Below are 22,604 nucleotides of genomic sequence, written 5' to 3' on the forward strand. Positions count from 1 at the left end.
GCTGAGATGCTGCTATTATGTAAGAGGGAGCCTTGGTTCTAGTCTGATATGTCTGCTCACACATGGTCCTGTCTAGCTAATAGTATACCTATCCGTCTGTAAATGTCCCTGAAACTTCACCTTTCCAAAAGTCTGTGGGGTTAACTGTCTGTCTGTAAATCCAGCTGTCTGTCAGTTAGATTACCATGTTTCCTATCTGTCTGTAGGCTTATCTGTCTGTTTGATAGGTTACCTGTCTGTCTGAGTGCACCTGTCTGAGGTAATAACTCTACCTGTAGACTGACAGATAACGTTGGTCCACCTGCCAAGGTGTGGAGGAAGGTTGTAAAACCACTTGAAACCCACCTGGACTCCTCACCTGCTGGCACTCACCCATTACTCCTACTCTGTTATTTACAAGATATCTAGAAATATTTGAGATCACGGATGTAATTTAACTATCTCACTTTTTGACCCGCCGCATACTTGTTGGTTTTAGCCAATTAGTTTATTTATCCAATGAGGGTTTGTATCTGTGAGCTAGGGTGTAGTTGCAGCCAGATCAGGTGTCTTGAAGCTAGCGAAGATGTAGTAGAAGAAAGAGACATACATAGAAGCTGCATTGGCCTTTGGATGTACGTCAGTGTCGCCACAATAATGGAGAGGCCGAAGAAGGGTCCTTAAACAAATACAAGTAAACTGGGGAGCCGCGTTTTTTCTAGGTCAAAAAAAATCTATTATTTAAATTTCTCCACCGATTTCAATGAGTCTCCAATTTGGCGGCGGTGTTGACATGTAACCAAAGGCCAATACAGCTTCTATGCATGTCAAAGGAGTCAATGCGTTGTCTATGTATGCATGTCTATGGTTGAAGCTAATTCAGGGAATTAAGCGAGTGCTGGTGTTTTGCGCCTGCTCAGGTGTAGTTAAGGCTAGCTCAGATGTTTAAGCTACCTCTGATGTTTTGCGCCCACTCCTGTGTACTTTGAGCCATTTCAAGTGTAGTTAAAGCTAGCTCAGGGTCTGCTGGACTCATAAGGTGTTCCACTGAGTTTGAATCCACGTAGCTTTTTAGTCCCACACAGTACGACCCACAACAGTACGACATGATGGGACCTCCGTTCGGAGTACGACCGCACAAACTACTGCAGCACAGACAGATACCCCGACTTTTAATGTTTGAAACTGAACTTGGGTTCAGCAAATGTTCATAGACATGTGTGTGCTGGTTTGTGTGTGTGCGTGTGTGTGTGTGTGTGTGTGTGTGTGTGGGGGGGGGGGGGGGGGGGGGGCTTAAATTATCACATGGCTAACAAGTCAGATGGCTACTGCTTTACTTTAGTAGGGATATACTTTAATAATATCATCAGAGTACTGCTGAGATGAGAGGGAGATGGAAAGGGGGCGTGTCCGTTCAGGGTGCGTCTAGTTCCACCATGTGGGAATGTGAGAATGCTGGTAGCAATGGCTGGGAATCTGTACACATTGAGCTGTTTTCCTGCTGACTGCTTGCAACTGTGTCGTGTAGTTTTAGGAGACTTTAAGGAGAGATGTCGGAAAGACTGACACAATGATGTTGACCTTGAGTATTATCTTATCTTGTTCCATATGTGGGATAATAAATGGATGGACCACATCTGTCTCACTTTCTCTCTCTGTTTCTTCTTACTTTCTATCTCTAAGCTCTTTCTCAGTTTATTATCTGTTTCTCTATTACTTTTCGTCTCAGTCCCGCGACTCTCTAGTTACCTTTGATTCTTTCTCTCGCTCTCTCATCTTTCTCTGCTATCTCGCTCTCGGTTCTGCCTCTCTCTACCGACAGGAAGTTGGTAGGCGGGCAGGAAGCATACTGGTGTCATTAGACTTGAACACCTGCTAGAAAGAGCCAGGCTTTAACTGCCAGAGACACCTGTATATGTACACACAACCACACACACAGGCACACAAACACGCACCCTCACACGACCACACACAAACAAACACACACACACACACACATAAAGCTAGTCTCTCCAGACCTGCAGCATCAGCATCGTATCCCTCTGTCTCCCCATCTCTCCTCTCCCGGGCGTTGCATAGTTACCGGAGGATGACGCGCTCCAACAGCGTCACCGCGGCTGTGCAGGCGGACATGGACGAGCCGGCCCCTCCCCCTTCCATGCCCACCCCCCGCTGCTCCACCATGCCGCGAGGCTGGTCCCGCGACGCCACCTCCACCACCTCCTCCACCTCCACGGTCAGCATCCAGGGCTCGGGGAACCACTACCACGCCTGCAGCGGAGACGACTACAGCGACCCGGGCTTCGACCCCTCAATCCTGCCGCCTCCCGACCCCTGGATGGACGCCGGATCAGAGGGGGAGGAGCTAGAGCTGGGGGGCGAGGGGAGGTCTCTGTGTCCACGGGACGGGCTCTGGTTCTTGAAGCTGCTCCGGGCGGAGACGGAGCGCATGGAAGGGTGGTGTCACCAGATGGAGAGTGAGGAGGTGGACCACCAGCTCCCTGAGGAGAGTGAGTGCACCTCTCCCCCCCACCCCCCACCCCCCCACCCCCCCACCCCCCCCCCCACCAGCCCCGATCTGTTTCTACACCTCCACTCTTCCTGTTTTCACCTCTTTCTCGGCTCTCCTTCTGCTCTTTTCCTTCTCCCTCCCCTACTTTCCCCTCTCCCTCTTCACCGCCTTCTCCCCTCGTTTTTTTTTCCTTTCCCCCCTCCTCTCTCCTCTCCCTTTAATGCTAATGTTTTAATTTCCGAGTTCAAATTATTCTATATCACAATCTGTGTGGATTTATTTCGACTAAATTTCCCGTTGAAGGTCTCGTCTTCACCACTTCCATTGGCAATGAAGCTGGTTGTAACTGTGTGTGTATGTGTGTGTTTTTCTGTGTGTGTGTGTGTGTGTGTGTGTGTGTGTGTGTGTGTGTGTGTGTGTGTGTGTGTGTGTGTGTGTGTGTGTGTGTGTGTTTAGTCCAGGGGAAGATCCGCAGTGCTGTGGGCTCGGCTCAGCTCCTCATGAACCAAAAGTTCCAGCAGTTCAGAGAACTCTGTGAGGAGAACCTGGTGGGTGCCGTCCCTCTCCGTCCACTCCCCCACACAACCCCGCTCTTACTCTGCCCCTTTCTAACCACACCTCTTCTGATCACATGTCTTATTAACACACGTTGTGTGTGACTGTGTCTCTCTGTGTGTGTGTGTGTGTGTGTGTGTGTGTGTTGACTCAGAACCCAGACACACGGCCGCGGCCGGTCTCTCAGGACCTGGCCGGGTTCTGGGATATGCTGCAGCTGTCCATCGAGAACATCAGCCTCAAGTTTGACGAGCTGCACCAGCTGAAGGCCAACCACTGGAAACCCCTGGAGCCTCCTCCCATTAAGGTACCCCCCGCTTCCCATTAAGGTAACCCCCCTCCCATTAAGGTACCCCCACACCTGTCCTGAGCCACCCCAACACCGGCCCTGAGACACCCCTACACCTTTTCTGGGAAACCCCTTCATCTGTCTTGATACCCCCCCAACACCTGCATGAGACACCCCTGAACCGTTCCCAAAACCCCCCTACACCTGTCCTGAGCCAGCCCTACACCTGTCCTAAGACACCTCTACACCTCTCAGACACCCCTACACCTGTCCTGAGCCAGCCCTACACCTGTCCTAAGACACCTCTACACCTCTCAGACACCCCTACACCTGTCCTGAGCCAGCCCTACACCTGTCCTGAGACACCTCTACACCTCTCAGACACCCCTACACCTGTCCTGAGCCAGCCCTACACCTGTCCTGAGACACCTCTACACCTCTCAGACACCCCTACACCTGTCCTGAGCCAGCCCTACACCTGTCCTGAGACACCTCTACACCTCTCAGACACCCCTACACCTGTCCTGAGCCAGCCCTACACCTGTCCTGAGCCACCTCTACACCTCTCAGACACCCCTACACCTGTCCTGAGCCACCCCTACACCTGTCCTGAGCCAGCCCTACACCTGTCCTGAGCCAGCCCTACACCTGTCCTGAGCCAGCCCTACACCTGTCCTGAGCCAGCCCTACACCTGTCCTGAGCCAGCCCTACACCTGTCCTGAGCCAGCCCTACACCTGTCCTAAGACACACCTTTACACTGTCCCAAGATACCTCTACATTTTTCCTGAGACACCCCTATACCTGCCCTAAGAGACCCCTACACCTGTCCTAAGACAGCCCTACATGTCTGAGACAACCCATACCTGTCCCGAGATACCTACTTCCGAATTTAAAAAATAAAATGTTTAAATAATACCACTAACTCTAACCAGCATGCTGCATTAGCCGCCATGACTTCACAGCCATTAATTTATAATGTAACGTGTGCTAAGCTGTCTGTGCCGGTTTAGCATTAATATGCAGTGTAACGTGTATTAGCATCAGCTAGTGTGCGTTAGCGGCTGCAACATGTTGTATGTATTAGTTTAAGCATGCAGTGTAAGAAGTGTGCAAAATACTCAGAGTCACTGATCGACACTTGAGAATCCCTGAAAGCTTCAACTGCCAAATTCTCGGGGGCTCTTGAAAAATCTTTAAAGACAGTTATTTAAAATCTTAAAATAACGACAGAAAGAAGAGGTAAGAAATCCAACCAAGAAAACTGGGTATTTCGCAGACTGAGTGTAAGCGTGTGTCAGTGTCTAACATATTGCCTTCATTAGTGTAAGCATGCAGTGTTAGCATGTTTAGCATCAGGTAACGTGCTTAAGCGGATGTCTTAGTTTAAGCATGCAGTGTTAGAGTGTGTTAGTGTATAATATTTTACCTGCTGCAGCATTTGCGCTGGGGGGATGTTGGCATGTATTAGCAGCAGTTAGCGTGCGTAGCGGGTGTAACATGTCGTGAGCCTTAGTGTAAGCATGCCGTGTTAGCATGTCTCATGTTCTGTGGCTTTTAGCATTAGAGTGTGTCAGCATGCACCGTTAAAGTGTGTAAGCGTGTAACACGTTGTGTTTGACATCACCTGGTGTCTCTGGTGTTGTGTTTTGTCGACAGTGAGCCGTGTGACCGAGCTGCGGCCCACGCGTTTGGCCGCCTGTCCGCCACTAACGGCCACTTTGATCTCACGCAAACGGCCGCCGCCACCGCCGCCACTCACCCTTTACCCCACGCAAATGGCTGCCGCTGTGTGAATCCATTGCGTCTTTTCAAACCTGCTGCATGCGCTGACATCACTGTGTAACCCTCATCCTCATCACCAGCCGATCTCAAAGCTCTCACTCCGCGCGGCGGCGCCGACGCCGGGGGGGCGTGACTCAGACTGTTATATATGGTTCCCATCCAGGAGAGGAAGATGGCCCCTGTCGTGCCAAAGAAGCCCCAGAAGGGGCACCCTCCCCTGGCTAGAGACCGCTCGCTGGAGAGCTCTGAGCGCCAGCGGCTGGAGGCCCGCAAACGCCTGCTAGCCGCTAAGCGCGCCGCATCCGTCCGCCAGAGCTCCGCCACGGAGAGCGCCGACAGCATCGAGATCTACATCCCCGAGGCCCAGACCCGGCTATGAGACGATTACACACACAACAGCATAGACACGCATACACACACATCATCCGCATACAGGCACATACACACTCGCATCATCGACATGCAGATACACACATGTAGATAGATACACACACACACATACACTGGATACACACATACACATAAAAGAATACTGAACACACAGACTCACCAGTGCAGGTGTGTCTCCTATAGCAATACTTGGCAGGTGCTTTGAGCAAAGCGCAGGGGGTACCTCGGTCCCCAGGGTGGTGGTTGCGGCTACAGAACCAGGCCGCAACCAGATCTGTATTTGTTAGGGTTTATTTGGATTTATTTATGTATTTAATCTCCTCTACTCCACCCAGTTGGGATGTAGCACCCCCCCCCCCCCCCCCTCTCCCCCCACCAGACGCTACTAGTGACTTCTGTATTCCTACGACCCTGTGACCCCATCAGGTGACCCGCTATTACAGAGCTAGCTGCTGGCCTCCAGCTAACAACACTAGCCTCAGATAAACCCTGCTAGTACTGCGAGCATTGCTAGACTTTGCTAGCCCCCTGCTAGTAGCACTAGCAACACTAGCCTCAATTTACCCCTGCTAGTACTGCTAGCACAGCTTGCCTTTGCTAGGCCTCATTAGTACCGTTAGCACCCTAGCCTCAGTTTGCCCCTGCTAGTAGCACTAGCACCGGTAGTCTGCTAGCACCGCATGATGCTCTGTAAATACTGTGTTTATTGTGCCGTTAAATACAGCACAGCAGAGAAAGGTGTGTGTGTGTGTGTGTGTGTGTGTGTGTGTGTGTGTGTGTGTGTGTGTGTGTGTGTGTGTGTGTGTGTGTGTGTGTGTGTGTGTGTGTGTGTGTGTGTGTGTGTGTGTGTGTGCTTGCGTAACACGCTGCCAATCATTTTGCCATGTCAGTATGGAGTTTGTTTGCAACAGACAGACACTAAAACGTATGAATGTGTGATCGAACATGAAAATAAGACCATATTGAAGGTTACTCTCTAGTGAAACTAATTTTCCTGTCACTTCAACCACTGTTTGGCTCATATATGTCAGCCAATCAAAATTATTCTGAGGGGATTGCTCCCGTAGAGATGGGTCCCATGGTTTGACTGTTGCTCTTTAATTAGGTGATAACTTGTCAAACTGTTGTTTTACAGTTCTATGAGCGCCAAGTGGGTAAAGTAAGTGATGACGGCTTAACGCCCAAATACAGGTCCATAACTAACCTGGGATTTAGTCATCGGGTCTTTAAACCTGTACTTATTTGTAACCAGGGCAACAGAACACAACAACCAATGAATCCCACACCTGGTAGACTGCTACTTCTAAACTACTGGCTGGCATGCTAGTGAGCTAGCTAGCATGCCAATAATTGGCATCATAATAGGTGGCAGGCTAATAGCTAGCGTTTCACTAGTTAGCTTGCTAATAAAAAATCCCTTATGTGGAGCGCCAATTCTGTGTGTGTGTGTGTGTGTGTATGCACTTGTATGTGTATGTGTGTTTGTATGTGTGTGAGTGTGTGTGTGTGTTAAAACACTCATTTCAAGAGTTCTTCCTATTTTTGTAGGTCCAACGTGGCCTGTTGAATAATAATAATAACCAGTATAGACGACTTCTCCTCCGCATACATGATATATTCTATATTCTATATTTATTCTGCGCTTCGAGCGTCTTTTGGTTTGTTGTGAGAACCGACAGGACCGCACGCATGCCGTCTCTCACCTGTGTTCGGTTGGGTTCTGTTTAGGTTCTGGTGTTGTGTTCCACCGTCTGCGTCACTCTCTGGAATGTTCTTCAGGAGAACACAGAGAGACTGGGAGAGAACCTCTCTCTCCACATTCTCCTCCCAAAACCCGGAGTCTTTCTAACGCCACTCCTGATGTTTTATATCAACCTTTTATTTATGGAGTAGGATTTTTAAAATGACTGTTTATGAACATTGTGAATATTGATATTATGCACTGAGGACATGGCCCTTCAACTGTGTCTGTGTTTTGTTTTTGTTTTAAACTTTTTATTTTATTTGTTCTCCTCTGCTTCTCTGTCATCAGCCTTAATTTACCTATTGAGCACAACAGCAGCCTCAGGGGAACCGTGTGTGTGTGTGTGTGTGTGTGTGTGTGTGTGTGTGTGTGTGTGTGTGTGTGTGTGTGTGTGTGTGTGTCCTTGTGTGTGTGCCTGTGTGTGTCTGACTGTGTTACCCATGAGCAGTGTTAGTTTCCCCGGGTCAGGATCTTTCGGGGTTCGAACCCACAACCTCCTCTGTCCGTTGAGTTCTCAGTTACTAAAGTTCAGTCTATCTCTTGTTTAGTGGGTTTTGACTAGAGAAACGCCAAAAGGTTTGAAGTCTGGTGCCATTGGGGGCAATGAGAGGCGAGCCTGCTGCCTCCATCACTAGAAGAAGGGAGAGAGAGAGATTGTACGTGAGCAAACATAGGCGAATTTGTCTCACTTCTGCCATATGATCAAGAGTCTTTATTTATCTGTTTATTTTGTACGAATATTTTGGAACTTCAATTTGAATAGTGTGTAAAATGTTTGACCTCCTATCTGTCCTGTTCCGTGTGTAACATATCAGAACCGAGCTCCCTGTCATCCCTGGGTGTCACCCAGGAACCCAGAATGTTGGATTGTGGGTAACAGCCAAAATTGAACAGAGACTCTCCAGCAATCCGACACTTCTACGGTTTTGGCATCTAGAAGGATCAGAGAAACCGTTCAACTGGACATCATTTGTACATAAATTAATGTTTCCTTTATGTAAATGTTAAAAAGTAATTCTAATATAATTAAGTAGTTATACTTATTTTCTAATTAATATTACTACACTGTTCATGTCATGGCACGTGTATTAAACTCTATCAGCATTACAATAAATATCTATATCTATATCTATATATATATATACATATATATATATATATCGCTATCATCTCGTCTTTGTTTGTGTGAGTTTGACCAATTAAAAGCATTACAATGAGGAGTGGCTTAGTGTCAACCCTGATCTCTCCGTGGGGGCGGGGGCTGTGTTCATCCAACCATCACCCCTGATTTCCTCTGGGAAAGAAGCCTTCAAACATCAATCACTCCCTTGACCACCAAGTGATGGTGACAAGCCATTTAAAAAGTACCCTGTAGGGACATCCCAAGTCAGGAGCGACCCCCCCAGATGAATGTTGGATGAATCAGCCTACTCGTCTAAAGTCTCCCCAGTGGACTGTACCAACTGGTAGTCTGATCTTGTTTCATTCATCTGGGTTGACGCTCCCACTTGTAATGTCAGTGAGGGTCATTTTGCAATGGCTTGTACTGTTCTCATCAACATCATCTGGTGGTAAAACAGGAGCAATTTAAGCTGAGAGCTGGGAATAGAACCATCAACCTTCATCCACCAGGTGACCAGAGCTACTGGCACCTCCGTCACCACCGCAAGGTCACCTCCTTCAGATGTTCAGGGACAGCTGGTATGTTCAGACACTCCTCCATGTGACGTAACACACCCACATCCTACTTGCCATCCCAGTCAGTCAACTAGTCGATGCTTTAATCCAGAGGGCTACAGTGAGTTCAGAGACCGGTCGTTAAGGAGCAGGTAGGGGTTGGACAGTGCACAGACAGGTCATTAAGAAGCATGTAAGGATCGGACAGTACAGAGACGGGGCAGTAAGGACCAGGCAGAGGTAAGACACTAGAGACCAGTCATTAAAGGATTTGGCCGGTTTGCCAAAACCCCAGGTTCACTCTTGAAATAGTCTATATGGAGTTGTAAATCAGCCATCAACTGACCTCGTCTGACAGTGTAAGAGCGTTTGCGATCAATGGCTGGTTTAAGTTGCCTCACCTTGCCTAAGTCAGGTGGATGGGCTCTGGAGCTGGGTGAAGCTGCACTCCTGTGGCGTTGCACTACTGAAGTAGTTTTCTCCAATAGTGCCCAAAAACAAGTGCGTTAATTCTGTGTTTACACGCCACTGCCCGTGATCACCAACGTGTTTTATAACACTGCCTCAAACCTAGCCACCATCCTCACTCAAAAACTGCAGGCCTCAGTTACTAAGCCGTCAGCATGCGCAGTGGGGTGTAAACACAGAATCCAACTTGTTTGAAAAATCGAGATACATATGGGAGTTGCTAAACACTAGTTTGGAATATAATAGATCGCCAACTGCCCAATTGCGGCATGGCTCACACAAATCTGGACCAACAATGTCAACAACTAACCTGCGGTCATAGCAAACTGCCCAAATATTTTATGGCGCAGGTAGGGCTGAGGGCGGTGTTAAGATCAGATATTATCAACCACAAACCAAGGGATTAATAGTAGGTCAACCTAAACAACTGCTTGACTCCTTCTAGCCAAGAATGATTGCGAACGATATGCATCGGTGGCTATTTCAACCCTGAACCAGCACTAATTTATGCATGGCTGCCTTAAAAAGCGCTTCATGAATGCAATTATTCATTATTATCCAAGTATCTTGAGTCCAGACTTCCAGCAGGAAAGAATTAACTTTTCAGAGGTTTAGAAAAAAACAAAACTTTATTTGAATTGCAAGTGACCTCTTCTCGCCACAAACAGTATGAAAACAAATCACATCTGTGGGCATGGAATCACATGAACTATACACATTGTACATAAAAGGTATTTAGTTCTGTAGTTTAGTGTGTTTGGCTGACTGGCCTTAGCATCGCGGAGGGACGGCTGGGTCAGACACCCCCTCCCTGCTGGAAAACAAACATTACCTTTAACAGGAAATGGAGACGTTGTTTAAAAAGGGCAAAAACTGTAAAAGCAAAATCCAAAAAATGACAACAAAATAACGATATTCTTATGAAAATATATAACATGAACTACAGTAGTGATGTCATAAATGCAGAATATTGTTCTGAAGACACTGAGATGAACTTCGCTGCCTCAGTGGGCCAACCAATCAGCAACTGGTCTACGAAATGTAAAAAATAAAAGGAAAACGTGTGGAATCGACCAATCCCGGTACGGAATAAGGTCTCCGACTCCCTCCCCTTTCTCATCGGTTAAAAGGAATAACATAAAGCAGGCAGCGTTAGTCTGACAATTGTTTTTTGGTCCCTGTGTGCAAAAAGATGGAGCTTGTAGAAAATAACATGTACACGAAGAAATCATAAACAGCCAAGGCACCTGAATAACGTCTCTTGTTCAACCCGGAACCTCCTTCTCCACCACGGATGGTTCCTTGAGGTGGGCGGGGCTTACCGCAGGCCGGCCCCGCCTTCCCACCTCACCATCGAGTCACTGAACGGTGGAGCGCCTGCTCCTCTTCCTGCTTCTCCTGCCGGTCTAGGGGACCAGCTGCTTGGCCTGGAGCTCCATCTCCGCGGCCCTCTTGAGGGCCACATCCACCAGGAGCTGGAAGCCGCTGAAGTCCTGGGTGAGGTCTGGGGGCGTCGGAGGGGGAGTGTTGAACAGCCCACTGCTGCTGGGGCTCAGACTGCCCTCCAGGGTGGAGCTGATGGAGGTCAGGAGGGAGGCGATGGAGGACGCGGTGATGACATCGGGGGCCAGGGCGACGGAGGTCATGGAGGATGTGGGAGAGGAGGGGTGCTGGTGCTGACCGTCGCTGGGGGGCGTGTCCTCTTGGCACCTCGTGGCGCCCGCCGCCCCCCGGTCCGTCTCCGTGGTGACCGCGAGGGGGGGGATGCTGGCCTGCATCGCCGTGGTGACAGTGGTGTGACAGATGACTGAGGGCCGGAGGGGCAGGGAGGGAGATGAAGAGGAGGAGGAGGAGGAGGAGGATGATGAAGAGGAAGAAGAGGGGGAAGAGGCCTTCCGTAGGACACCTGGCAGGGCGGCGTGGCAGCCGGACGGGTGCAGCACCCGCTGGTCGTAACCGTCGTCGGCGCTGGGCGGCGTGCCGGGCGGCTTGGGCGACTGGGAGCCGTCGGAGAAGCTGTCCCCGGACTTGGAGCTCTTCCGGGAGATGGTGAACTGGTCGGGGTCCTTGCCGTCCTTACGGAGCATCTCCGGGAGCAGGCGCCGCCGGGCATTGATGAACCAGTTACACACCTGGGGATCAAACACACACACACACACACACAATTAGTTTCAGATCACAGAAACATGTGGAGCCACCGCACACACACTTGGTGTCAGATCCCAGGTACATGTGGAGCCACCACACACACACTTGGTGTCAGATCACAGGTAAACTAGGAGCAACCACACACACACTTTGTTTCAGATGCATCTTGGCAGCAAAACCGCTGGCTTAAACTTGCTTCTTCGGTTTTGAAAATGATGATGCAGCAATATTGGTCAAAACAAACAAGACCTAGAAGGACAAGCTAGGCGGAGGCTAAGCTAGGAGGAGCTGCCTGGGAAAGGGGAGCAAGGATAGGAGAGGATAAGAGTGAAGGGTAGAAGATAGAGGACAGAAAAAGAGAGGAGGAGAGGAGAGAAGACGATCAGATACATGGAAAGAGGGGGTTCCCCCCCCCTTCCAGAGCCAGAAATACTCTCACCCCTGTCCTCGGGGTCAACCCTCCTTCATCCTAGCATCCCCGCAGACCTCCTCATGAGGCTGCCCCGTCTCCCCCTACCTGCAGGGTAGAGAGCTGCGTCTGGCGGGACAGCTGGGCCTTCTCGTTCTCCGAGGGGTAGGCGTTGTAGCGGTGCTCGTACAGCCAGTCCCGCAGGATCTGCACTGACTCCTTGGGAAGGTTCCCACGCCGCTTCCTCTTCCCGCCGCTGGACGACAGGTCCAACGGAGCGCTGTCCTCGTCCTCCGACTCGCTGGCCGACAGCATCATCATGCCTGGGGGGGGGGGGGAAGGGAAGGCGAGTTGAACATTTTATTTTATTTAGTTATTTTCAGCACTGTACATCGTTTTTTAGGCAATTGTGTTCATGCATGCTACAGTTAGGATACACGAGTGGGTGAGTGAAAACAACTATAGTATGGGTCCTCCATGTGCTAACCCGCCTGTAGCCCCGCCCTCAAGTCTGCTCGGCAGCTGATGTGTCAGAGCTGTCATCTCGCTGCACCATGTGATTCATATAGGAGGAGGGGGCGGGAGAGACCTTCACAAAAGGCAGATCTGACGGCGCTGTGTGTGTCTGCGAGGGTTATAAAACCTGCCTGACAAACACTGCCGAGGTCGGGCCGCATGCCACGACTCACATCCCAGACGATCAAGGAAACAATTATTGACCAAATGAGGAATTCCTCCCTAACGAGTTTTTTTTGTTGTTGTTGGCGGCTTTCACTCGTTCTTTGTTTTTCTTGAATCCTCCTCTCATTACAAACGCACTTGTTTGACGTGTTAAACATTGACGTGGACTTTTTATTTAACTCACTGGGGGGGGGGGGGGGGGGTAACAGAGTTGGTGACTTTGCGTTTTGATGGTTGAACAAGTTTCAGAAATAAACAAACAACTTTAACTTTTACCACGTTTATAGGTTGGAGCAGGTAAAATGTAAGAAGGGTTTCCGTGGCGGAGATTTGCGCTGCAGCGGGATGAGGTCACCGGGGGGAGGGGACCTGTGGCTGCTGCGTCTCGCAGACTAAACAAAAGAATCCTGTGGAGTCTCGGCTTCTTTGTGTGTTCGCTTCAAAAAGTTTTTCCAGACCAACTGCTGCTCTTTCGACTCAATCATTCCCGGTAGACTTAAATCTCTATCGCCATCGAGAGGGGATAACATTAAAACGACTAGAAAGTTTCCCGCGGAGAGCTTGTCTGCTGGGTAAGTTTGAAGAAGTTGTGAGTCTATTGTGTTGTCTGAGGACCACGAGGTCAGGGACCGGAGAGCAACACGCATACACACACTTCTCTTCGAGGTCACAAAACACTGAAACAAACTCTCTCACTGCGTCCCCCCTACAACAAGATTCCCTCAATAATATCAGCTGCCACATGGGCTTTTGAACCTTCTTCGGATGAGTAAAGTATGGGCTATCAACACGGAGGAACAGTTGCTAAACTACAATAAACTTAATCGCTTTTCAAAGCGTCCCCCCTACACACACAGGTTTAACGTCTTGTTGTATGGTCGCCACATGTAGAACCACCATGTCAGGTAAACGGGTTCAACTAAACAACACTCGATCCTTTCACAGCATAAAGTTAAAGCCTTGAATACATCAAAAGCGGTAGTAATACATTAAGTGTGAATGTGTTGATATATGCTGGGCTGTCTGTGTTCATGGCTGGTAGGTAGCGGTGTGTGTGTGTGTGTGTGGAGGTTATAAAGTGGTAGGATGGACGTCCCGCAGCACATGGACGAGCTGGAGGAGACAATGGACTGCATGGCGCACAGAGGCGCACGGCGATTACCGTCAACAATTCGGTTACATTACGCTCTTTTGCATACGATATCCACTTTTAAACGCAGGAGCTTACCCTTTTTTGACTTCATCTCTGCGATTAAATCCTTTTTTCGCCGTTCGCCACGGACGAAGCGCAGTCGTCAGTTTCCTCAAGTCGCTGCAGTTTTTCCTCCAGATATTCCCAGCGTGTATCTGAACTGTCGAGATTCTCCTGTAACACAACACTTCTTGTTTGCTCTGCTTTTCTGGTAATATGTTTTCCCCTTCCAGCGTGTTTCGGGAGAGAGTGACCTGAGACGTGCACTAAAAGCCGTCTGGCCGTGTGTTTGATCGAGGATTTGGGTGACAGCTATCTCTGACAGCTGTGTGACTCAACCGCTAAGACCCGCCCACCAGCCAGGACTCTGACATCAGCAGCCTGGAGACACACAACTACACGCACTACACAACACTATTCACACTCAAAATCAAAACACTACAACGCACACACCCTGTAGATACGCATATTACATGCTACACAAAACTATGCATACACAACACTGCGACACACACAGCTTGTAGAGACACAATAACACACCCTACACATCAGACATCACTATGCACAAACGATACACAGCACTGCAACACAAACGGCCTGTAGAGACACTCAGTAACAAAACCTACACTACACTATACACATACTACGCAGAATACAGCCTACCGACATACTAATGCACACAAACAACAAAAGTTCACGCATACAGCCTGAAGACACGCATAACAAACGCAATAAAACACTAGACAAAACAAACGCATATAAAACATAACAAACGCAATATAACACTAGACAAAACAATAATACACAATAATAAAACTGCACACTACACGAGACTACACTATATGCACAACACTACACAACATACAGCCTGTAGAGACAATATTACACACGGCACAACAAATAAAGCCGGGTAAAGACCCACAGTAACACCCAAACGTCGGTATAACAGCACTCAGCACTACACAATACAATATACAAAATGCATGTCTTGTGTATTTTCAGTTTCTTGTGTGATATGCTCATCAAAACCCTGTTTTTCAGCCTTATCACAACACAACAACAGACTTGAGGAGTGACGTCACACGTGTCTCGAACCGAGAGGGAATCAGACTCGATGTTGTTTATGAATCGGTGCGACAGAGTTGTGCATGCACTGCCGTTATATATTAAACAGATCATTGTACTATTCATTAATCTTAACATTATTATTATTATTATTCATGTAATAATTCGGTGCTAACGTCTCAGTATCTACCGGCAGCTAACCACCGCGCGACAACAGACTAGGTCGGCGGTTCATTTGTATGCGTCGCGCGGCTCTGCGACAGCTGCTGCAGCGGCGTCGCCTCGCGCTCTTTTATCATAATCCCAGCTACGTCTTTTGTTCCGCACCGTAACGGTAACCAGGGGCTGCACACACGGTCCGAGGGCGCCCTCTGCTTGTCAGGCGTTGGCACCAAGTAAATCACAGGGAGTTGCTTGTTTTAGTGGTCATGCCCTTGAATAGGCCTTAAAATATAAGACTCCCAAAACAAATTACCTCTGGGATTGTATGTTTAGTTTAATTGCATTCAAATTGATTTGTGATTATTTTTCATCGTTGAAAAGTCAGAATTGGGTCTTCATACCTATTTTTATGATTACCAGCTCATTATATTGATATTGTATGATATAATGTAGTCCTATGTTGTTCAACCTGATCTCTTCGCGTGGATGAATATAAATCTGTCTAAAATCGAATAAAGAAAATCGAATCTGATGCCACCGATTTTTTTTAAAATTGGCCAAACGTAAACAGACCCAATACTGGTGTTTCTAGACAATATTAGAATATCCTAACTCCTTTCTTATGCTCAGATCCCCAAGTTATTTATTTCATTCTCCTCAATCCTCATCCACAATCTGCAATCTGACACTCGGAGCATAACTTTTAAAAACAAAACTAACGGATTTATCTCAAACTCATTTTCAAATAACAGCCCTTTATTTAAATCCCGGTGACAACGCGCTCCGATGGCGCCCCTACCGGCCACGTCAGCAATAGCAGAAAATACAAGACAAGTCAGAAAAGTTGGTCACTTTTTGTTTGGAAATCATCATGTCCTGATGTAGCCTAACAATAATAATATTAATAATAATGTAGGCCTTATATTAGTCAGTCCAATGGCCGACGTTATAATGTTATTATTTACTAACCTTAGATGATTTAGTGTAGGTCGACATCTGCTCTGTACTGAGTAGCCTACATTAAATATAACATACATGTATAGTTCTTTGAAATGTAAAAATAAATGAATAAAGATTAACCGCCTGTGTTTGATACAGATCATTGTAACATCCACCATAGGGAAAAAAAAACGTATTTCTTGGGCTTCAAAGCTGTCAACTGTTGGCAATTCTACAACTACTGGATAATAAAATCACTAATATTACTAAACTACTTTTATCTCATCACTATTGTTTCTATGATGCTGGTCTATTAAAAGGCTGTGATTCATCAGAGGGAGAATTCAGAACTTTATTGGTTAATGTTGGCACACTGAATGCATTCCACAGCAGCGACGCCACAGCGGCGGCTCGAGGCGCGTCTGAGCGCTGGTCACCGGATGGTTCGCATTCTCTCGGGGTGCTGAACGTTACCGAATGTCACCGGAAGCCGACCATGACACGACCTGAAAGAGGAGAGGCGCTGAATATAACACGTTAAGGTCTAAAATTAGTTAGGTTCGGTGCCCTACACGCATGACGCGCACGACGGCTCAACTTGACCGCGTCCCTTCCCCGCAGTGGGTGGTGGGACTCACGGCCATGGAAACGTCCACTACAACTCTCATGTTGTCTCTCTTGACGACACGCGGTATTTTTAGCCGTGGCGGTCACCGTCCCCCTCTCAACAGCCGCCACACTTCAATATAAAGCAGCCGGGCACCATGCGGCAGTACAGCAGCGGTCTGACGCATTACCCGCGCGCATCCAGCAAAGTCTTCATAACTTTACGACGCGGATCGGAGCTGTTGAACGAGACGACTAGTTCAGAGAATAAGGGAACCGACACACAGCACGGGACCCCTCCATCTTCGACGACCTGTAACGGTAAAACCGGGGATAAACTATACAGAGCGCAGTCGCCACCTTCCGTAAGAGACATGCCCGCGTTCTCCTACTACGAGGCTGTGCCGCTACATCCGGTCCGCTTCACCACCACGGCGGAAGTCATCGTCCGGCGCTCCGGTGTGGGTGAGAGGTCGGTACCGATCCACATCACCACAGAGAACAGGAGGAAGAGCCAGTCTCCGGTACCTGGGTCTCCGGACTGGGAGGCATCACACCTCACCGAGCCTGACACAAACAGGATGCTCTCGAGTCTCTTTGAACATCTGAGCAACGGAACCGAACTCTTCCCCTCGGAGTCGGACGGTCCATCCGGACTTGGAAATGGTCTTTTCAGTAGCTCTGACGGGACGAACGGAATCGATACCGGTAGGGGCCGAGAGGAGCGGGACAGAGAAACGGCGCGAAATCCAAAGGAATCAAGAATCATTGTACCGCCACTGGACGTGGGACCCATCACAGGTGACTGTTTGGTGATATCATCCACAACCCCAGAGGAGAACGGGGAGGAGCCCATCCTTCTGAGGGAGTCCAGCAGAGACTCGGAGGACCGGGGAATCCAGTCCCCGGTCCATGAAGCCCCCCTCCCCCTGGGTCTGCGGGACCAGGTGAGCCGGTACCTGGCGGAAGTGGAGGAGCAGAACGCCTACCTCCGCGAGAGGAACAAGTTTCGCTTTCAGGTCATCCCAGACGGGAACTGTCTGTATCGTGCGGTGTGTCGCGCGACCTCCAGCGACCAGTCGGGACACTTGGAGCTGCGCGAGCGCACCATCCACCACATCGCAGACCACCTCGAGCAGTTTAGTCACGTGATTGAGGGTGACGTAGGCGAGTTCCTCATCAGCGCGTCGCAGGACGGCGCCTGGGCCGGATATCCGGAGCTGCTGGCCATGAGCCAGATGCTGCAAGTGCACGTTCACCTGACCACGGGGGGTGGCGCGCGCAGTCCCACAGTCTCCACAATGGTGCACTACCTGGGCGGTGACGAGCACGAGAGCGAGTGCACGCCCCCGCGACCAGACGACATCTGGCTCAGCTGGCTCAGCAACGGACACTATGACGTCATACTGGACCAGAGTGACGTCCCAAACCCGGAATATGAGGACTGGTGCATGCAAGCGCAGGCGCAGAGGAGGCGGGACGAGGAGTTGGCGCGCGCCATGGCCGCCTCTCTCTCCCGAATGTACCTGGAGCAGAATGGAAAGTGACGCAATAGACTGAAGTTGAACCTATGATGCACTGCAACTTGCACTTTCTGTTTCTAACTTGTTTTTATGGGATTTAAATTATTTTTCTAATAAGTTTTTGTACTACTAGAACGAAGTGCAGTGCACCTGGTGTTCCCTCTGTCGCTCAGGCGTGCAGATGTTTTTATAAAGTTAGTTTTTGTGACGATTAAGATTATTTTTTTGTGTTTGTTATTTCGTATCTTGACTTTATTTTCATGTATTCCTACATAAAGTCTGATTTTCGCTTGTGGCCTGGTTGTTGCCTGTTCATTATCCTGCTCCTTTTCACTCATTAAAATATTAAAGGATTTGAGGTTATAGTAATACATTTAAGTGTCGACATATAACTTCTCATATCGGCCTACTAAAAACATGATGCACCAGGATTGAATTGCATATTGCATTACTTCTAAACGCATGATCGCTAGTTTCAATAGCCTTTTATTTTTAGTAATAGAAGAATCATAAGAAGTCACTCCAGCTTCTTTGTTCATAATTGATGTCTGGCAAAGTTATTTGGGAAGGCACCTTTTATGCAATCAAGTCTCGTTATTATAATCAAAAACCAACAAATAAATCTTCACTAAGTCCACCATCACTTTACTCCTCTTGAGGCAGTAATTGTGTCGTATTGGCCACCAGACGGCGCAAGAAGCTTCCTGTACACCTGAAGTGGCCATCAATCACACAAGGCCATAAGTGAAAAGACAGGTGAAATATCAGACAATAAGGTAATGAACTAATAATGTCAATCATTTATAGGTGTTAACACGCTGCTCGCTGCCTATCTGTGAACTAAATGTTGAGACTAAGCATTTGGAATGGATAATACCTCCTATGGAATCGACAGTGATAACAGTCACTAAATTAACCTAATTGTTAAGTTATCCTTTATTGTCCCTTATGGGGGACATTCTTTCTCTGCTTTTGACCCAAGTAGTGCAGGCTTCGTGTCAAAAAAAGTTGAACCTCTACCTGCCTCATAATGAGCTGTTTTTGTACTGTCTAACAATCCCTGCTCCTTAAGACTTAATTGTCTGTCACCGGTAGAGGACTGTGGGGTCGACTGTGAAACTATCAAAAGTCAAGTCGGTGAATTTTGTGTGGGAGGAAAAAGCCCTCCCCTCTTCGATTACATTAATAATGTGAACAACTCCATGTTTAAGCATATTACCATATTGACAAGAGACACCGTGTGGGATCAAACCAACGTTTTTACTGCTGCTAGGGGGAACTTTTCTCAGCTACAACACAACACCCTATAAACTATCTATGTCGATATCACCACTTTACACACATTATTATCCCAGAGAAAAGAACAAGTCCCTGTTTGTCTGACATACACACACGTGGGTCAGGGTGATCAACTGCTACGTATGGATGAAGAGTCCCTGAAACTGGAACATTTAATTGAGATCAATTACAGCTATCCCAAAATATCAACATCCGTGGTGCTCTGTAATTGGGCCTCAATATAAGTGACATGTAAATAGGCGGTTGGAGACACTATGCCCCTGTGTGGCACGGAAATGGAATAGGTGTAAACCATTCTATGTCTTGAAGTATATTCAGTGAACACATTTCAATTTGCAACCGGTCGATGAGATTAAAGTACAGCACTGAAGGAGAACCAACAGCTTTTGACCAACAATATAACTTTTTGTGTGTGTTTGATAGCCATATCTGGTACTCGAGATACAGAATTGAGATACCTATATCAGGAGGGATATATCCTGAGATAAACCACAACAATGTAGATAGCGTAGATGTGGCTACCTGTGTGACACCCTAGTGTTGTAATGTGTAACAGCATTCATGGAACTCCAGTCAGCTCCCCCAACTAATTAGGAACAGTGATTATGATTGACTAGCACCTTGTTTCCAACCAATCAGTGACAGAGAAGAATGAGACTGGATGTACATAACATTTATTAAGAACCTTCCCCAGCTGAGGTGATATCATTCCGTATGTTTTGAGTGGAATTGTAGTGGTTGATCTGGTGTCACGGTTTTACCGCAGTATCTGTCCCCTGCCATGGCTCTCATAAGGTAACGTTTTTATTTTTTGCATGACAGAAATCCATGATTTAATTGGAGCATTAAAAATGACTTCCCTCACTGTCTCATGGACGTATACAAATCTTTTATTTGGAAGTTGTTTTTATAAACAAATCACTTGAACAGATTCTTTTTATGGACACCAGGGGACAGATTCTAACGGGATGGATGCATTAAAATGGCTTTTATTTCTCCTAGGGTACTGCGATTGTCTGTCCTACTTGTTGGCTGTCAAGTAATTGGTGAGTTTAAATCTTAAGAGGACATTATAAAGGCATTAAACCATATGCTAACACGTGTGTTTAACAGCTTCCAGGAATGGGTTGGCTGGGAAGCTTGGATATGCACAAGGGCTGGTCCAAACCCCCATATATCAGCCCTATGAAGAGCAGACTGGATCCGCTCCCCAGCAGAAACCATGGATGCCCAACCAAAAGCAAACCCTCATGACGGCACAGACACAAAAGAGCTCATTGCCCAACCAGCAGCAGCCTCATGGCTACCAGCACCAGCAGCAGCCTCGTAGCTACCAGCAGCAGCAGCCTCGTAGCTACCAGCAGCAGCAGCCTCGTAGCTACCAGCACCAGCAGCAGCCTCATGGCTACCAGCAGCAGCAGCCTCGTAGCTACCAGCACCAGCCGCAGCCTCGTGGCTACAACCACCACCAGCAGCAGCAGCCTCGTGGCTACAACCACCACCAGCAGCAGCAGCCTCGTGGCTACCGCCAGCAGCCTCGTGACAACCAGCAGCCTCGTGGCTACCAGCAGCCTCGTGGCTACCAGCAGCCTCGTGGCTACCAGCAGCAGGAGGAGCCTAGTGGCTTCCAGCAGCCTCGGGGCTTCCAGCAGCAGCAGGAGGAGCCTAGTGGCTACCAGCAGCAGCAGGAGGAGCCTAGTGGCTACCAGCAGGAGGAGCCTAGTGGCTACCAGCAGGAGGAGCCTAGTGGCTACCAGCAGGAGGAGCCTAGTGGCTACCAGCAGGAGGAGCCTAGTGGCTACCAGCAGGAGGAGCCTAGTGGCTACCAGCAGGAGGAGCCTAGTGGCTACCAGCAGCAGCAGCAGGTGCCTAGTGGCTACCAGCAGCAGGAGGAGCCTGGTGGCTACCAGCAGGAGGAGCCTAGTGGCTACCAGCAGCAGCAGGAGGAGCCTACTGGCTACCAGCAGGAGGAGCCTACTGGCTACCAACAGCAGGTGCCTAGTGGCTACCAGCAGCAGGAGGAGCCTGGTGGCTACCAGCAGCAGCAGCCTGGTGGCTACCAGCACCACCAGCAGCAGCAGCCTGGTGGCTACCAGCACCACCAGCAGCATCAGCCTGGTGGCTACCAGCAGCAGCATCAGCTTCCCGAAGAAGCAGCCTCAAGGCAACTATCTCTTGGAGCAGCGTCTACACCCGCAGCTAGTTGAAAAGCATCCTAGCATTGTGCCCAAGCTTTGTACTGTGATTGAGAATATAGCTAGCTGGCTGCAAGGTCCCAGCTGTGTCCAAAAAAAAAAGCCACTACTCAGTGATGTGCTAGGGCAACATCAACTGCGCCTAGATCTGCAGAAAATTCTGCACACGTTCCCAAGTTGGCTGCATTCCTCGGGCTCCATTCCCGAGCAGAAGCCACACATTGCCCCCAAGTATGAAGAACCGGAGAAACCTATGCAGCAGCAGCATCCATCTATGTAGCACCCTATGCAAATGCACCCTATGCAGATGCAGCAGCCATATATGCACTGACCACCTTTTAATTGGCCTTAGGGTGATTGCTGGAGGGTCCTCAGTGAAGCGGAGTTCAACCATTCATCTGCCTACAGAAATGTATAATAAAATACTTAATTTTATATTGCTTCTTTAATTGTCTTGTATTCATTTCACATCGAACATGTAACTTTCTAGCTGTTTGAGTTCACTGCTATAGACGTGTAGAAACGGTTATTAGGGGAACTAATGGAGCTCAAAAAGTATTGGTTTATCCTTTTTGAGCAAATTAAATGGCCAGTTATTCTTGCGCTTCCAATGGAAACGTCACATTTTGGCCTGAGATCACGTAAAGGGACACTTGTCCACTAGTCTTATCTCGATAGTGGGGTAGGCATAGCAAAATGTTACAAAGCAACTGTTAATTTTGTGATTATAAAGGCAACAAATTTTGCAGATGTGTTAGCTATATTGTGAACAAAACTTGATATTGGGCCTTCCCAAACTCTCACCCAGGTGGCCGCGGCAGCCATCTTCAAAATGGCCACCAGTGGTTTGTCCAACCTTCCTATCACGGTGGATTCATGCAATAAGGGACAGATCTAGATCCTAGTAACCTGGAACCAAAGAAAATACCCCTGTTTAAACGAAGAATATAAAAATAACCTAATACAACTGATTTTATCATTCTGCAT

The 22,604-nt window shown here is 48.3% G+C and overlaps 4 protein-coding genes across 4 annotated transcripts in view; 3 read left to right on the forward strand and 1 right to left on the reverse strand.

Annotated features, from left to right (window-relative positions):
- LOC132452923 (disks large-associated protein 1-like) overlaps positions 1-8,422 on the forward strand; it is a 19,791-nt gene extending 11,369 nt beyond the window's left edge. Inside the window, 4 exon segments of the mRNA XM_060045757.1 lie at positions 1,859-2,489; positions 2,948-3,039; positions 3,201-3,353; positions 5,283-8,422. Of these exon segments, the coding sequence (XP_059901740.1) occupies positions 1,859-2,489; positions 2,948-3,039; positions 3,201-3,353; positions 5,283-5,498 (1,092 nt within the window). The 3' untranslated portion in view covers positions 5,499-8,422.
- Positions 8,423-10,008: 1,586 nt separating this feature from the next.
- Positions 10,009-14,564, reverse strand: tgif1 (TGFB-induced factor homeobox 1). The gene is made up of 3 exons (XM_060044760.1): positions 13,865-14,564; positions 12,064-12,278; positions 10,009-11,530 (listed from the first exon to the last, which is right to left on the reverse strand). The coding sequence occupies exons 1-3, from the start codon at positions 13,878-13,880 to the stop codon at positions 10,805-10,807; spliced, it is 957 nt and encodes a 318-aa protein (XP_059900743.1). The 5' UTR covers positions 13,881-14,564; the 3' UTR covers positions 10,009-10,804.
- Positions 14,565-14,621: 57 nt separating this feature from the next.
- On the forward strand, positions 14,622-18,418 carry LOC132452510 (OTU domain-containing protein 1). The gene has a single exon (XM_060045173.1). The coding sequence runs from the start codon at positions 16,759-16,761 to the stop codon at positions 18,145-18,147; it is 1,389 nt and encodes a 462-aa protein (XP_059901156.1). The 5' UTR covers positions 14,622-16,758; the 3' UTR covers positions 18,148-18,418.
- Positions 18,419-20,005: 1,587 nt separating this feature from the next.
- Positions 20,006-21,946, forward strand: LOC132452511 (uncharacterized). Its single transcript, XM_060045174.1, has 4 exons — positions 20,006-20,217; positions 20,425-20,468; positions 20,536-21,042; positions 21,587-21,946. Exons 1-4 carry the CDS (start codon positions 20,204-20,206, stop codon positions 21,895-21,897), a joined length of 876 nt encoding a protein of 291 aa, XP_059901157.1. The 5' UTR covers positions 20,006-20,203; the 3' UTR covers positions 21,898-21,946.
- The last annotated feature ends 658 nt before the right edge of the window (positions 21,947-22,604 follow it).

Source organism: Gadus macrocephalus, chromosome 23, assembly GCF_031168955.1.
Source record: "Gadus macrocephalus chromosome 23, ASM3116895v1".
In the NCBI taxonomy this organism is placed as follows: Eukaryota; Metazoa; Chordata; class Actinopteri; order Gadiformes; family Gadidae; genus Gadus; species Gadus macrocephalus.

Coding starts and splice junctions, on each gene's coding strand:
- tgif1 (XM_060044760.1), bottom strand. Junction 11,531..12,063: donor CGCAGCTCTCTACCCTGCAG/GTAGGGGGAGAC, acceptor TTTGATCCCCAG/GTGTGTAACTGGTTCATCAA.
- LOC132452511 (XM_060045174.1), top strand. Junction 20,469..20,535: donor TGTTGGCTGTCAAGTAATTG/GTGAGTTTAAAT, acceptor TGTGTTTAACAG/CTTCCAGGAATGGGTTGGCT. Junction 21,043..21,586: donor CCAGCAGCAGGAGGAGCCTA/GTGGCTTCCAGC, acceptor AGCAGCCTCAAG/GCAACTATCTCTTGGAGCAG.
- LOC132452510 (XM_060045173.1), top strand. CDS start 16,759: ATGCGGCAGTACAGCAGCGGTCTGACGCATTACCCGCGCGCATCCAGC.